The 16297-nt window shown below is 40.1% G+C and overlaps 1 protein-coding gene across 6 annotated transcripts in view; it reads right to left on the reverse strand.

Annotated features, from left to right (window-relative positions):
* The window catches only part of LOC135055707 (uncharacterized), a 207538-nt gene that overhangs the window by 66754 nt on the left and 124487 nt on the right, over window positions 1-16297 (reverse strand). For all 6 annotated transcript variants that reach the window (XM_063960080.1, XM_063960075.1, XM_063960077.1 and 3 more), the window contains 2 exons: window positions 5996-6195; window positions 3648-3751 (listed from right to left, as the gene is read on the reverse strand). In XM_063960080.1, the coding sequence (XP_063816150.1) occupies window positions 3648-3751; window positions 5996-6173 (282 nt within the window). In that variant the 5' untranslated portion in view covers window positions 6174-6195. The remainder of the gene's footprint in view (window positions 1-3647; window positions 3752-5995; window positions 6196-16297) is intronic.

Here is a 16297-nt window from a genome sequence, read left to right on the forward strand (position 1 = left end):
ACACCGAGTGCCTGAACCAGTAGCTAAAACTTCCCCCTCAGGTAAATCCGTGGTGCAAGCACTGCATGATGCAGGAGCATACGCGGATTTCCCGCCCTGTGTAGCAGACATTATAAGGAATGTAGCCTTAGAGCGTGACAGTACAATATAGCCAGACAAATATAACACCTGCAAATAACCCTGTGTTATGTGACAGTAAATACTGAGCACAAACAGAGGATTTACGCGATGTGAGGTGACAAACACACAGGGAAAAATACAAAACAGTATATCCTGTGGGACACTATATGGTATATGAGACCCTGATGCACTTAGCTCTGCAGGGTACAGAATATAGTGATACCAATATGTGTGATACACAGAATAGAAACCAAACAGCAGCTATAGGCACACACAGTTATAGGTACAATGCAGAAATTATTACATATAACCAATAAAACTGCCCTGGACTGGTAATACTACATATAGAAATGTATGTATACAGATATAACAATGCACAGGGAACACTGGATGTATATCACAGAATACTTGTACTAAATATTCATATAGTAGTGCACCTGTTCTTAACTAACGCTGTCTAAACGACATGTAGAATACTTAAGTGTCCTGTAAATGCACAGCGCTGATGAGGCAGGCAGCTTAACAGAGGAGACAGTGCCCAGCAGTCCCAGGATCAGCGCAGCTATGTGAAATGGCACCCAAACGCTGACAGTGAGTGAGGGAGAGAGAAATTCAGCTCCAGGGTGGGAACACCTGCTGTAGATGGCGCCTGGAGCTGGAGGAGGGGCTACAGGTCGGCGCCTTATCACCTTTGCTGGACTTCACCACTGGGTACTATGGAGCCTATAACAAAACGGATTTTTGTAAATCCGACCTGTGGTCCCTGCCCTAGTGGATGTAGTGGGGTCCCTGCACAGCCACAGTGTCCACGCCAGCGGGGCGGTCCGTCTCCTGGGACCGTGACCGGATCACGATTTACCCACCTGGGGGACCCTCTTACCTCCTCCCTGAAGTGCGGCCACACAATCCAGGAAAGCAGCAGCGGTGATGTGTGCCTGATGACCAGAGCGCCTCTGCTGTAAGCACCTGGAAACCAGGCCGCGGTAGTATACAGCGCCGCTGAGGGAGGAGATGGAGCCGCAGCACAGAATGTCAACATGACATACACTGCAACTAGTGCTTGTGCTGCAGCCCTTGAAGTCTTCTAGAAAAGCTCTTTTCAGGGCTGCCTAGCCCAGCCCTCCCCCCGTTAGTGACCTGCACTGCAGGCACCAACTTACAAACTGAGCTCCAGTGCCTGGAGGCGGGGCTATAGAGGAGGCGGTGCAGTGCATCCTGGGAACAGTCGATGCTTTAGCCTGTTGGTGCCTCGGATCAAGATCCAAATCTACACCCAATGTTATTCCCTGTGGAATACCAGTGTACCCCGCTGCAGAAATTATTTTTTTTCACACAACAAATTTATCCAACTCTATCAGATGAATGAGGTATTGCACCCATCAAACTTGTCAGTGTGTACTTCATTATTCACTTGTTGCTGAACAATTATGCAAAACTACAGATCAAAAGTTTCTTTGTGATTTCATGTGCCTACTTTTAGTAATGCAGGTAAATCCGTGGATTTGTCAGACACAACGGCTGAAGGTTTGCCCAATCTAATGGGAGCAGTTGGGAAGGCAAATGACTTTCCTTCATGAGTAAGGGATTGCACCAACATGAAAAAAAAAACAGAATTTGTTGTGTGGCATGGAAAATCAGATGAAAGTGGTGGAGAGATACAAGTCTGAGTTTCCTACCTTGAGAAGGGCTCACATCCCTATGAAAAGACCTGATTTATACCCCATTTCTGAAGAGTACCCACCAGATGTACTTTTGCAAAAAAGCTAATTGTTAAGCACACTTTGACTGATATACAAAAAGTGACGTGATGTGTGCCAGCACACTGATGAGTAAGGGGTCTATTTATGACCTGTTGCATTTTCTGTTCGTTAAGAATTAGTTGTTATTGCTCCACATTAACAGCAATTAAAAATGGATTTACTATTGCAATTTATCAAGGGTCTTGATTAACACAGACAGTCAATAGGTCGACATGAAGATGGTTGACATAAAAACGGTCAATGTACTTTTTTTTTAAGGATGGGGTGTGTTATTTTGTATGTTTAACCACATATGAACCAAATTAGTAGAAAAGCTTCGCTCGCCACAAGGTTACTAAAGGTTATAGTTTGATATGGATAACAAAAGTTATAAAAACATGAAGAAAAAAAACATGTTGACCATTGTCATGTCGGTCTTTTGACCCTGTCAACCTAAGGTCTGGGCCACACATAGCGGCCAAGCAGGTCCCGCTGAACGGGACCCACTTGGCAGGGAGGGGGGATTTGTATGCACACGGATCCTGTTCTGCAGGATACCGCAGAAAAGGATCCGGCCAGTGACACACGGGATTTCAATGGAACACAGTACGGCCGTGCTGCACTGTGTGAACACATGATGCAGCTGGACCCGGCGGCGGTGGGACTGCCCCCCATGTGCAATCTCCTTGCGGCCAAGCGGCTTGGCCGCTATGTGTGGCCCCACACTTATATACATGTTGACCTTTTGTACTGTCTACCTTTACATGTCGACCATTTGACCCTATTGACTGTTGACCATATGGTGTTCACCTATTGACTGTAGACTTTTTGACTGTCTATCTCTCATCCACTACTCTTTATCAAATCTGTTCTTCTGGGACAGTGGCTCTGGTTAGAGCCTTACCTGGCAAAGCGTATATAGTAAAGTATTGCTATCATTTTACATACATGTTCTGACATGGCCAACTCGATGTAATATAGTGATAAGAGAGAGAGGAAGAACCTGGAATGCCTGTTGGACGGACAGGCAAGTGTCATAAACAGACTGAGCTAGCTAATAGGGTCAAGCTCTGAAAATAATGGGAGTGCAACAAAGTTGTATGCTGTTTGTGTTATAGACATCACCTGTAATAGGGATATTTGCCCATTATGGAGAGGTAGGAGGTAGCCACAGACATCACATTATTGGATAAAAGGACGATAGCTTTCACTAAAAACACCTTGTGTACTTCACTATAGGTATCAGTGATCCCTATTTTATATAGTGTATGAGACTGAAGGAACCTTAGGATGGAGGCACTGTAAACCCATAAAAAGCATTAGGTGGTCCAAGCACCATAAAGTAGAATTATGGCAGTGAGGCTTAGCTATTATATCAATATAGGTAACTTGCTATATGCAGAGTATAGCTAGAGTACACAATGCCATTTTTGGAGGGCTCAGGAGAGTAGACAGGGTTATTATATTGCCAGCACCTGTAACTTCACACATAATAGCAGTAACAATACAAATCAAATATTCACATTCTTACAATTGAAGGCATGTGGATGAAGATTTTTTTTTTTTTTTTTAAATGGATAAAGGTGTTATGACCTAGGGATCATAGTAATAATGTTATTTTAAATGTTGGTAGTCTATTTACGGATATATTTTGTGGATAAAAGTGTCATGTCCAATTCTTAAGTCAGTAAAAATTGATTTTTATTTTATATCTACGTTTCTTTCTAAACATGAAAACATAACACTTTCATCCACTCGCCTCTTCAATTATCATACTGCTTTCCATACCTCATCAAGTTCCAACTTGCTGGTGAACTCACTGACCACCATTTTATATGTCTTGTCACTGACTTGCAAAGTGTGATTCTTTATTCTCAGGACCTTCTCAGTCACTATAAAGAAACATTAGGAAACTGTTCAGCTGTAGACAGTACACAACACTATTCAAGTGATGTTTCTACTCTCTCTTTGCATTTGAATAACATGGTTGTGCATAGGGAAGCCAATCCTGCCCCATTTTTCTAATCCCATGATTCATAATCTAAAAAATTTAAATCCTGGGATTCCTGGAATTGAATTGTATAAAGAAGTAATTATTATTTTGTCCATGATCTAAAGGACATACATTGCCCGCACAGGAAAGATACACACACACACACACACACACTGACCTCACAGGAAAGAAAACCACACGCACAAATATTTACCCCACAGAAAAAAATAAATCAAAACAAGTATATTTTCCCCCACAGGGAAAAAATATAACCCTCACATTGGCCCAAACATGAAGAAAAATAAAACCAACATTCATTGCACCCACCACAAAAAAACATAAAACCCATATTCACTGCCCCCACATGAAAAAAAAACCCCACATTCATTCAGGCCAATTCAATGCAGCATAGATTGAATAGCGCCGGGAATTAGCTCCCGATGCAATTCAATTCTGCTAGCTTTGTCGGGGAATGCCGGTTCTCGCTGCCTAAACAGGGTGTTTAGGAGCGAGAACGGGGATTCTTCATCTAAAGTGCCCGCCGCAATGCTGTTTTGTCCGCGCTGGAGGGGTGTGAGAAGATATCCTCTAGTCGGAGATGACAGCACACTGAATTGAATAGCTCCAGGAGCTCCTTCCTGGCGCTCTTCAATCCGCGTTGAATTGAATTGACCCCATTGCCCCAACAGGAATTCAATTGTTTTGTGGGCGCACACCGGAGCTATTCAATTGTTTTCCCAGTTGGCCGTGCATGCCCCATGAGCGTGCCTATTAGTACCAGGTCTAAAGTCCAGGTTAGGGTGCTCAAACTCCTGTTTCAGCGCCCAAACAACTGCATTTTTGCAAATTTTAGTTTACACCTCAGGAGGTTGGGAGCTGAAATGTGTACCCCAAGCTGCATGCGTGCCTGAACGGAGCAACAATTGAATTGTCCCATTGGAAGCCAACTAGTGGCACCCAGGGCGAAGAACAATTAAATTCCCCCCAATCAATTGTGATATGTTCACGGATCTATGTGTTCTTGCTGCAGCGATCACAAAAAATGGCTATTTTTTGCGGGTGTTTTTCGAGGTGCTCCTGAGGTCCTGGAAAAAAATCCCAGATAATAACTGCTGCCGGGCTGACTTCAGATCTAAATGGATAAACCTGGGGGATCAATTAGCCCAGGGTATGATACTGCAGCTAGCTGAATTTCCCCCCTATACTGAATCTTTGAGTGAAAAGTTGTTAATCCTACCTCTACAGTAATAGGCGTTTCTATAATGAGTACAGTGTGTGCGGTGCACATGGGGCCCACACCGCATACTATGCACCCACATATTATACTTACCCCACCGGAGTCCCCGTCCGAGTGATTTGCGTATGCGCACTGGAGATGTCCCCGGGAACAAGGTGCGGATGCCATGTTCCCAGAAAACCTGAGAAGTATGCCAGTCTACTTGCAGCCGGATAGGAGGGGGCCCACAATGGAGGCTGCACGGGGGTCCTCTCCTCTCTTAAGACGCCCCTGTCTATAGGCATTACATATTTCTGTACATTTTAATGCACAATTGAATTAACCAACTAACTACTTTTCACTTACAGATTCAGTGATACGTGCACTTTTATATGTCCAATACAATTGTGTTATTATGTATCTGTATTATCAACAGCTGTGAAATATTTTCCAGGACATCCTAAATATTGGCTCATTTATTTCCTTACACTTTTTCTTTGAAATGTAAGAGAATACCTTTCATGGCAATTGTTTGTCAGAGTTCTTTTATGACACTTTCACATCATAAAGATCGACTAGAGTTTAACTGTTGGAAAACCATTAACATGTACCACATTCCAATCATAAAGCAGTACAAAAAATATTTTTTATAAAAACCCTATTCAATCAAGCAGCATGAATTTGTAATAAAAAAAAATCTCTTTGTTTAAAAAGCCACAAAATAGAATTTATGCTGAAGCATAGGGATAGACTTGGACAAAATGATATTAAAGTGATGTGCCACTTAGGGGTACCAAGGAGAAGGATTCATCATATCTTAATATTTTAGAGATATATGAAAATGTTTAGGAATTAAATGTGGAATATCTAATAAATATGACGGTCTTCAATACTACTTGGAAAATAGTTACTAAAATGGACTTTTACCTTCGTCTTCTTCAAATGTGACAATGGCATATGATGGAGTTCCAGGGATAATATCAATGTTTTCCACCTCTCCTCCCCCATTGCGATTCCTCAGGAAGTGTATAATGAGTTTATCCTTTATACGTTCAGCTGAGATGTCAGTCGGAATTCCATCTACCCTCAACCTTTTCTTCTCCATATCTCCCAGATCCTTCAGGAAGCTGTTAGTGAAATGACACAATGGTAATATAGAATTGTAGAAGGAATCTTGTAACACAAGACAATGACACTATTTTTGGTACCGAAAAGAAAAGGTCAAAGTTCAAAAACTGGGTTGTCCAGCAACCAGGCATTCTATTTTGTTCTGCCTCCAAGACATAATTTAGCCACACTCATTTAATTAAGGGATATTTGAAGGTTTTAATATACAGTATGTGTAACTCGCACAAATAATGTTAAATATTTAGGACCAAATTCAGAGAGAGTCGCAAATGTGAGTTGAAATAAAAAGAAATTAGCTGCGCTGATCATGTACTAGAATTTTATAATTTCTATTGATTATAGATTTTAGACTTTTGGAACTGTTATTATATTGTAATACTGATGAAAGAGATGACCTTCCCTCTCCCCAGTTCTTTGATTATGATTTACTGCTAGTAGTTTCCGGGTGTCCTGGAAGAAACGGTACAGCTGGTTAGACAGAGACCCTGGCCAGGCTCTGTATATGTCCGATTGTGTTATTAACTATGGGCAGTGACTCCAGGAACATGTAATACCTATCCTCTCTGCATTAAGTTGAGCAGCAAGTTACAAAGATTACTTCGTATAACCTAGAGAACAAGGATTATCTATATTTGGGAATAAAGTAATGTCTAAAAAGCTTTTATAATATTATATATATATATATATATATATATATATATATCAATGGTGGTAGTCAGGAGAGCGCTCAAATAAATGTCTCTTTATAGTATCTCTAGAGTGTTCTTTCAATTATGGATTACCCACAAAAGGATGTAGATATCTACATCCTTTTGTGGGTAATCCATAATTGAAGAGAACACTCTAGAGATACTATAAAGAGACATTTATTTGAGCGCTCTCCTGACTACCACCATTGCTGTTTGACCATCGGTTCTCAACTGGCAAGAGGATTTGTTTTGGAGATTTGCGGCCGATTCCTCCAAGGACTATTGTGTCTAAGGCGGTTCTTACTAGCGTAATTTGGTTACACTCTCTCTTTGTTGTTAATATATATATATATATATATATATATAAAAATAAAAAAACAGGATAGATAGATAGATAGGATAGATAGGATGGATGGATGGATGGATGGATGGATGGATGGATAGATAGATAGATAGATAGATAGATAGATAGATAGATAGATAGATAGATAGATAGATAGATAGATAGATAGATAGATAGATAGATAGATAGATAGATAGATAGATAGATAGATAGATAGATAGATAGATAGATAGATAGATCCCAGCTGACTTAATGGGGTTTTTGAGTTAAAAATGTATTTATTTTTGTTTTTTTCTTATGTGTTTTTAGAATTACCAAAGAGACAAAAGAAGGAGGTAGTTCTATGGTGCACTCAGTCGATGAATTAACAATTATTATTTATTAAAACATAACTTTTATTAGTATAATAAAATGTAATCTCCCCACCTACCTATAAAAAGCGAAATATTAAAATATAGAAATAGAAAGAAATGAAATAATAAAATTAGGCGTTGGAGCACCCGATATCACTCCTGTTATTATTAAATATTCGATCCAAATATCGATAATAATGTTGTGTCTGAACCGTGATAATATATTAAATCTTTATCACTGAATGTGTCATCAAGTGATCCATTCATAATATCCAAAATCACTCCTCCTGTTTTCTACCCTTCTGATTGTGTAGTTATGAGGTGATTACAGATAGGATATATATATATAAATCACTGATAATTGGAAAGAATAGTATGCGATCTTATATTAAATGCAGTTTAACTGTACACTCAGTTAAATAGTGTTTTTCCTCATACACTGTTGTAGGACTGATACAATGTGTTATACTCGATCCTCCACTGTTATAAAATAACTGAGCAGATCACTGTAGCAATAATGTAACACGTGGATTACTCATTCATTCCTCTATGCATCGATATAGGGCATGATCTCAAATCAGTGCGTCTCACTGTGCTATGGGGATACACAATTATATCCGCTCACAGTTACTGCCTCCCTCAGTATATTCTTTTACTTGAGAATTTAAGCTCATACAGAGCTGCAGAAACTTGATTTATCGGTATTCAACCCTCCATTATGCAGTCACAGAATCGGACATTGTAATAATGTTGTAACAGCTTAACTAATTATTCTTTCCTCTACATGCTGCTGAGGTACACAAACTAATCTCTAGATGATTTCTTCTCACAGAGATAGTATTGATCCACTCTCATATAAACTTAGGGAGTTATATCCCCTCCCGTGTTCTGCCTCAATAAATATGTTTTTTCAGGGCGCTGCTGCTAGAATGAATTGCCTTCAGAGTGTATAGTAGGACGTCTCAGTAAGTCACGCCTGTTGTATAATTACATACAGATAAATGGATGCTGCCAACATATTGTCCAGTAAGGCTAGGATTGATCTCCAATATTATGCCTCTGTGACTACCACCAGTATACTAGATACGCGTTGCCGTACTGAGTAGAAAGGTGTTATGCAGTGACAGTCTGCACGCGCTGCATGTAATTAAAGCTTTCTCATAGTACAAAGAATTAACAACATCATTAGTGTCTCATACTGAGGGCAGTATTCTATTCTATTAGTGTTTGCATACTGGGATTAGATCACTTTAATTAATATCTGTAACACATAATTGCACAATTTTATCAGGAGCAAATACGGGGCTACCAGCGCCTTACTCCAATGCGCATTTCGCCTGTAGCTTAATCATGGAGCCGACCCGACTGTCGGGTCCGCCAAGTTTATATAAGGGGTATGTGTCCGTTGAATTTCAAACTGACCAGTCAGAGCAAGTCTGAATGCGAGCGCTGCTTCTGGTGCTTATCATTCCCCGAGTAACCAAACAGGGCAGAGTAATCAAACTCCTGTTCTCCCTACTCCGTACCTAACGATGCTCCTAAAATCAAACCGAACGTGTACGTGATTGATAATCATAGGTAAATAAAGGGATGAAAACTTTTAAAATTCCTCTCCTTACAGGTATGGAGGTATTGTCCCAACTATATCTGACTGACTATATTGTCACTGTTTATTAATTAATAAACTTTAATTAATTTCAATGTCCTGGAGCAGGGAATATTGAAAAACAAGAGTGATTGAATGGTGAATAAGCAATGATAAAATATGACCATAACTAAGTTCCGAGATGGACATATGGACATCTTGATGTATATTTAATTTTCTGCTTATCATTTCTACACTGTATGTGATCATAACTCAATTTAATTTATGAATAAGTAATTATATGCCTCGGATTGAGTTTGTAAGTTATTATTATTTCTGTATTAATTATGCTGATTTAGACATATCTACCTCTTGACCTATTACACACTTTGGCTCATTTCTTAGTGTATGAGATTTTATCTAGTGTCTCCATTCTATGATATCTCGCAAATATTAATTATATGATTCTGTGTCTAATTAATTAGTATTCAAATATACCTTTTCGTGTTAGATTACTGACCAATATTAAAAGTAAAAAAAACTTGTGTAATTAACACCTATATAATTATGTTAAAACCTATATCTAAGCTAATTGGTGATGATATGAGTGTTGAGTGGTGCCATAATAGGACAAATATTCCTATCATCAAGATACTAGTGAATGTGCAAAAACAAATGAAGTGAAAAAACAAAAATATATAATGTAAGGGAGAGATGTTAATAATAAACCTAAGACTCTCCGAAGAAAAATATAAAAATCTACTATGTGTAGATGCCTTCCAATCCATGTGATTGGAAAAAACTTATAAGTGGTGTATATATGGTGTATATGTAATATAATACAACCTCTTTGTCCAATTTTCTGATCCTGGTGGTGGCATAGATAATAAATCATGTACAGATACACAGTATTAGTTGTGTGAATTAGGTCTATAAAAAAACAAATTAAGGGCCGAGCAATGACTATATCAATTGTGTAAGAGAGTTAAGGGAGGATAATTTATTACTCGTCCATATTATATCTGCTACAATGTGATATACATGATTGAGAATGGTTCTAAACTCTGCTAGTATTCCCCACTTATATCCATTTCTCATAAAAAGGGAGAATAGCTGATATTCTCATTTAATCCATGTGGTTGAGTGCTCCCCATCAAAAAGATGAGGCGTGCCTCTCTCTTCAGGAGTTGGTTTGTCATATTTCTGCCTCTGTTATCTGATTTAACTCTTTCCATCGCAAAAGCTTTCAAGAGTCGTGTATTACTTTGATGGAAACTCATGAAATGTCTGGCTACTGTGGAGAGAACTTTACATTTCCTTTGATCTTCCTCAGCTTTCCGGATGTTACCTGCGTGTTCAAGTAGTCGCTGCTTAAAAGGTCTACTTGTCATGCCCACGTAATGGAGACCACATGGGCATGTTAAGCAGTAAATGACATTCTGCGTATTACAATTAAGAAAATCTTGAATCTGCCACATATGTCCATATTTGTCTGTGAATTGCTGTGTCTTCACAGTATATTGACACGCTTTGCAGTGACCACAGCTATAAAATCCTTTAAGCGGTGCTCTGATAGATGATTCTGATTGAAAATGGCTATGTACGAGGGAGTCTCTAAGATTTCTCGCTCTCCTCCAACACATTTGGACCTTATCTCCCAGAATTCTGGAGAGGTCAGGATCTGCTTTGAGTACATGCCAATGTTTCTGAATGGTTTGTCTGATTAGTTGGTTCTCCTGACAAAAGGTGCCAATGAATCTAATAGGTTGCTGATCTGTATTTTGTTTCTCATGTTCTTTCTGGGGATAAATGAGACTGTTCCTGGATTTCCTACTGGCTTGATTGTATGCTTTGCGTGTGGACCTCCTGCTATACCCTCTCGCAGCTAATCTGCCTTCCAATTCCTTGGCTCTTTTCTCGAAGGTTTGTTCGTTTGTGCAGTTCCTACGTGTCCTTAGGTATCCCCCCTTGGGTACTCCCCTAATTACTGCCTTCGGGTGAAAACTGGTGGCATGAAGGATGCTATTCATTGCCGTTTCTTTCCTGATCATATCTGCTGTCAACCGTCCATCTTCTTCTACTGTAATTGTCAGGTCCAGGAAATTCACAGCTTTCTGACTCATCTCTGTTGTCAATGTCAGATTGAAGGGATTAGTATTCAAGATCTTAATAAATTCTTGAAATAGTTCTTTTTCTCCTTCCCAGATGACAAACAGGTCATCTACAGTATATAGTGTAGCCACAAGAGGACGTGTTGTGTAAAGATCTCATGGGCTTCCGTGAAGACATGTTCTCTCTCCCACCAACCCATATAAAGATTCACGTAGGTTGGTGCACACGCTGTGCCCATAGCTGATCCTCTCTGCTGGAGGTAAAAACTGCCATTGAAAATGAAATAGTTTTTAGTGAGCACAAACTCAAGAAGTTGGAGTAGGAAGCCATTAAACTCATTACGGGCTTCCATGTTGAGAAAGAATTCCGTTGCATATAAGCCTCTGGTGTGTTGTATACTTGTGTATAGTGACAAAGTAGAAAAATATTCCAGTACACACATCACGTACTAACAACACACACATGCCCGCTGCGCGTGCACTTGTTCCGCCGTGCGTGCACATATCCGCAATTTGCGTATGGTCACTCCCGCGATCCTGCACGTGGAATGGGTATTTACGGCGGAGTTTGTGAACGCATGGAGGGTTATCAAAACATTACATATTTAATCCAAATAGTGCACATTGTACACAAAGCCCCCCTGCACCACATCAGCAAGTATCAACAGTTTAAATGATTTCAGGACTAAGGGATTCGCCTTTGCATGATAGGAAGGGACAGAATAAGGTTATAAGGTGGTGTCTGGTATCCAGCTGTAGGGTATTTTAAGGGTAACATTCCGGTGTTGGTTAGAGGAAGATCGCATGTTCCTGCGTATAGTTATGTGCAGAAGTAGAATATAGATATAAACTGTATTTACTGTATATTATGTATGCGGCGGGAATCCAAAGGAGACCACCCACAAGAGCAGTTGAGAAAGACATCACCCACCTTTTCAAATCAACCTATGACCTCTCCTGTAATGTAAAGATGCATCCCTGTGTCCAATGGACAAAGGGATTACAGTATCCATTGTATTGCTTTTGGAAGTAGTGTATAAAAAGCCTGTTGCTGCCTGGCCGGTCAGAAGACTCTTAACGCTATCTACCTGATTAGCGGAGGACTGGACCAGGAAGCGCATGCGAATATGCTCACGTATGTACATTGACTGTAGCCATTTACTCTGTTGTATTGTAGTGTATAAATTGTATTGTTAACCCCCTTCCAGATATATACTCTGTGGTGTCGGAGCCCAGTGTTTAACTACAAATCGGTGTTGTGTCCTCTTTTCCCTGCTAGGGTTTATAGCGTATTACCTTACCTTGTGGCTTAACAAAAAGATTAAGGAACTTATGGGCAAGAAAAGGCGAGCATTTAAAAAATACAAGCCTGACGGGGAAGCAGAGTCTTTTCAGCACTATAAGGAATGTAACAAAATTTGCAAAAAGGAAATAAGAGCGGCTAAAGTAGATACTGAAAAACTAGTAGCAAAGGAAAGCAAAGCGAATCCCAAAAAATTATTTAAATACATTAATAGCAAGAGATTAAAGAAGGAGAGTATAGGCCCTTTAAAAGACAAGTTGGGAGTCTTAAGCAAAAATGATAATGACATAGCAGACACACTAAATGAGTTTTTTCAACAGTATTCTCTAGAGAGGACCAAATTCAGGGACTGACATATAATCTCAATAATGAGAATATCCCACTGATAGGTACTTATTTAAGCGAGGAAGTAGTCTGTGACCGATTAAAACATTTAAAGATAAATAAATCACCAGGGCCTGATGGTATTCACCCAAGGGTTCTAATGGAGCTTCACTCTGAACTGGCAAAACCGCTATCTTTGATCTTTAAGGATTCAGTTATATCAGGTATGGTTCCCAAAGACTGGCGTATAGCGGAAGTAGTGCCTATATTCAAAAAGGGAAGTAAAGCTGAACCAGGTAATTATAGACCAGTTAGTCTTACATCTACAGTGGGGAAAGTATTGGAAGGTATTCTAAGAGATAGTATTCAGAAGTTCCTTGAAGTCAATAAGGTCATTAAAAGGAATCAACATGGGTTTATGAAGGACAGATCCTGTCAAACCAACTTACTTGGCTTTTATGAAACAGTAAGCGCAAACCTAGATCAGGGTAAAGATGTGGATGTAATCTTTTTAGACTTTGTCAAACGTTCGATACTGTACCACACATGAGACTTATCTACAAGCTACAAAAATCAGGGCTAGGAAGCACAATATGCACTTGGGTCAAAAACTGGTTAGATAATAGGGAGCAGCGCGTTGTGGTTAATGGATCTTTTTCAACTTGGACTGAAGTGCTAAGTGGTGTGCCGCAAGGCTCAGTATTAGGACCGCTATTGTTCAATATTTTCATTAACGACCTAACAGAAGGTCTAGAGAGCATGGTGTAAATTTTTGCAGATGATACCAAATTGTGTAAGGCTATAAATACAGAGGAGGATGCAGAGTCTCTTCAGAACGACTTAGTTAAATTAGAAGCATGGGCAGCCAAATGGAGAATGCGCTTCAACACAGACAAGTGTAAGGTAATGCACTGAGGTAACAAGAACAAAAACTACACCTACCTACTAAATGGGGTAAAATTAGGGGATTCTGTACTGGAAAAGGACTTAGGTGTCCTCATTGATAGCAAACTAAGCAGTAGTACCCAAAGTAGGACTGCAGCAAAGAAGGCTAATAAGATATTAGCATGCATAAAAAGGGGTATTGATGCTAGGGACGAGAGTATTATACTCCCGTTATATAAATCACTAGTGAGGCCACACCTTGAATACTGTGTACAATTCTGGGCACCGTACTACAAAAAGGATATCCTGGAGCTAGAAAAGGTTCAGAGGAGGGCGACCAAACTAATTAAGGGCATGGAGATGATGGAATACAAGGAAAGGCTTGAAAGACTAGGCATATTTACATTGGAAAAGCGGAGACTAAGAGGGGATATGATCAACATCTACAAATATATAAGGGGACAATACACAGAGCTTGCGCGGGACCTGTTTTTGGTTAGATCAACACAGAGGACTCGTGGACACTCGCTCAGGTTAGAGGAGATTCCGCACAATACGGCGTAAAGGCTTTTTCACGATAAGGACAATACGTGTTTGGAATTCCCTGCCTGAGGGAGTTGTAATGGCGGAATCTGTCAACACCTTTAAGAATGGGTTAGATAAATTCCTAATGGATAAGGATATCCGGGGGTATGGTGCATAGTCATGCATTATAGTTACTATAAATAGGGATAAAATGCAACGGCTGACAGCAGCATCAGTCAGAAATTTTTGTCAAATCATCATGCATAGGAGATCACAAATAGGTTGAACTCGATGGACAATTGTCATTTTTCAACCTCAGATACTATGTTACTATGTTACCTAACTGTATAAGGTTTAAAAGTGTATTGATAAGGTGTGTACGCGCTGCGGGTACTTTGTACCGTCAGCGCTGCATAAGGTTTAAGGTGTAACATCATTGCATTGCATTACTAATAAGGTTTAAAGTATAACTCTGGGTGTGTGCGCGCTGTGTGTACTTTGTAACCCCAGTGCGGCGTTTGTACGCTAAGTCCGTACAAGGTACGGGACTCTGTACGCAAATAGCGTACAAAGTACGTAGAGTGCATATTAAGTCTAGCGGACGCAGCGGCTCCATGGTGAAAGTGTGTTTAACGGTTTAGCTTTATGGTTTAAGATAATATCGACATTATCAATTGGGGGCATCGTCCGGTTTTTCCTCATACCCGCAGCCTAGCAGGTTAAAGCAGACTTTATCTATCAGCAAAGGGCGGACAGGTATCCTACGTGAACCTTTTCCTGGCCGTAGAATACACTGGAAAACCCTATCTTATTGCTGATTAGATGGTGTCTGCTCTGCATGGTTTGTAGGGATGCTGGTGGGACCCGTAAAGTAAATACGCAAAGCTATTTTAAAGGTCTGTGAATTTCTGTTTGGCGCCAAATGCGCACACAACACAAGCATACACCTGTACTTTGTATTTGTATACCTGCTCAAATTGTTGCCATAAATACTGATTACTAGACTCATTTAGATCTGTACGGAGAAATTTGTTGCTATTTAGTTAAAACATAGACTAAATATTAAGGAAGTAAACGTAAAACACAAATACAGTCTGGCCTAGTTAAAAAGGTTTATACAGAAAGACAACTGTGTTGTGTTAAGTGAGCGATTATAGGTAATATCGCTTACATTTATAGAAGTGTGGGATTTGTACTATTGCGGACGTACGGTTTTTGTACACGTGTCTCAGACAAAGTACGGGACTGCGTACGCAACGTAAAGACATACGCACGGTCGCGTGTTTACGCAACGTGCGTAAGGGTAGGACCGCTAAGTACAAATTACACAATAGCATTGCTTAGTTTAGGGGCGGAACAGTAGCCACGCTACAATAGCACAAATTGCTCGGTTTCCAAAATTTAGTTTAAATAAAACCTTTTTTACTGTATTACCTCTGGTACTAAGGCTGTTTATCTGAATGAAAGTTAATTTTCTGTACAGAAAAACCAAAGTATATTTGAGTGAACGAACGTGAGTGTGCAAACATAATAAAGGTTTTGTGGACCCAGGGGATTCAGGATCCCGTCGAGTGGTACACCAAGTGAGTGGAGACTTGGTGGCGTGAGAATAGCTGACTCACGTTAATACAGATTGAAGTACAAAGAAGCAAGGTAGCAGAGTACCGCAGACCAGAAGGTCAGCGAGGTTTAGAGTACCGCGGCCCAAGAGGTCAGCGAGGTTTAGAGTACCGCAGCCCAGGGGGTTAGTGAGGTTTACCCATATAGGCTTGTTTTTGATACGCTCCGGCTGAGGTTTCGCAGCCTGAAAAATCGATCCATTGGTCGTACGGCGGATAAGTAACAAGTACCTATACGCTGTGCGATTGGACCGTACGTGAGTGGGTGCAATATTAGCGCAACGTGATACTCTTTATTTACGAGCTTTGCGTAAAATTGCGGTATCATTAGCGCTAACTATAGCATACGCAAGCGTGATTGGAG

Source organism: Pseudophryne corroboree, chromosome 3 (assembly GCF_028390025.1).
Source record: "Pseudophryne corroboree isolate aPseCor3 chromosome 3, aPseCor3.hap2, whole genome shotgun sequence".
In the NCBI taxonomy this organism is placed as follows: domain Eukaryota; kingdom Metazoa; phylum Chordata; class Amphibia; order Anura; family Myobatrachidae; genus Pseudophryne; species Pseudophryne corroboree.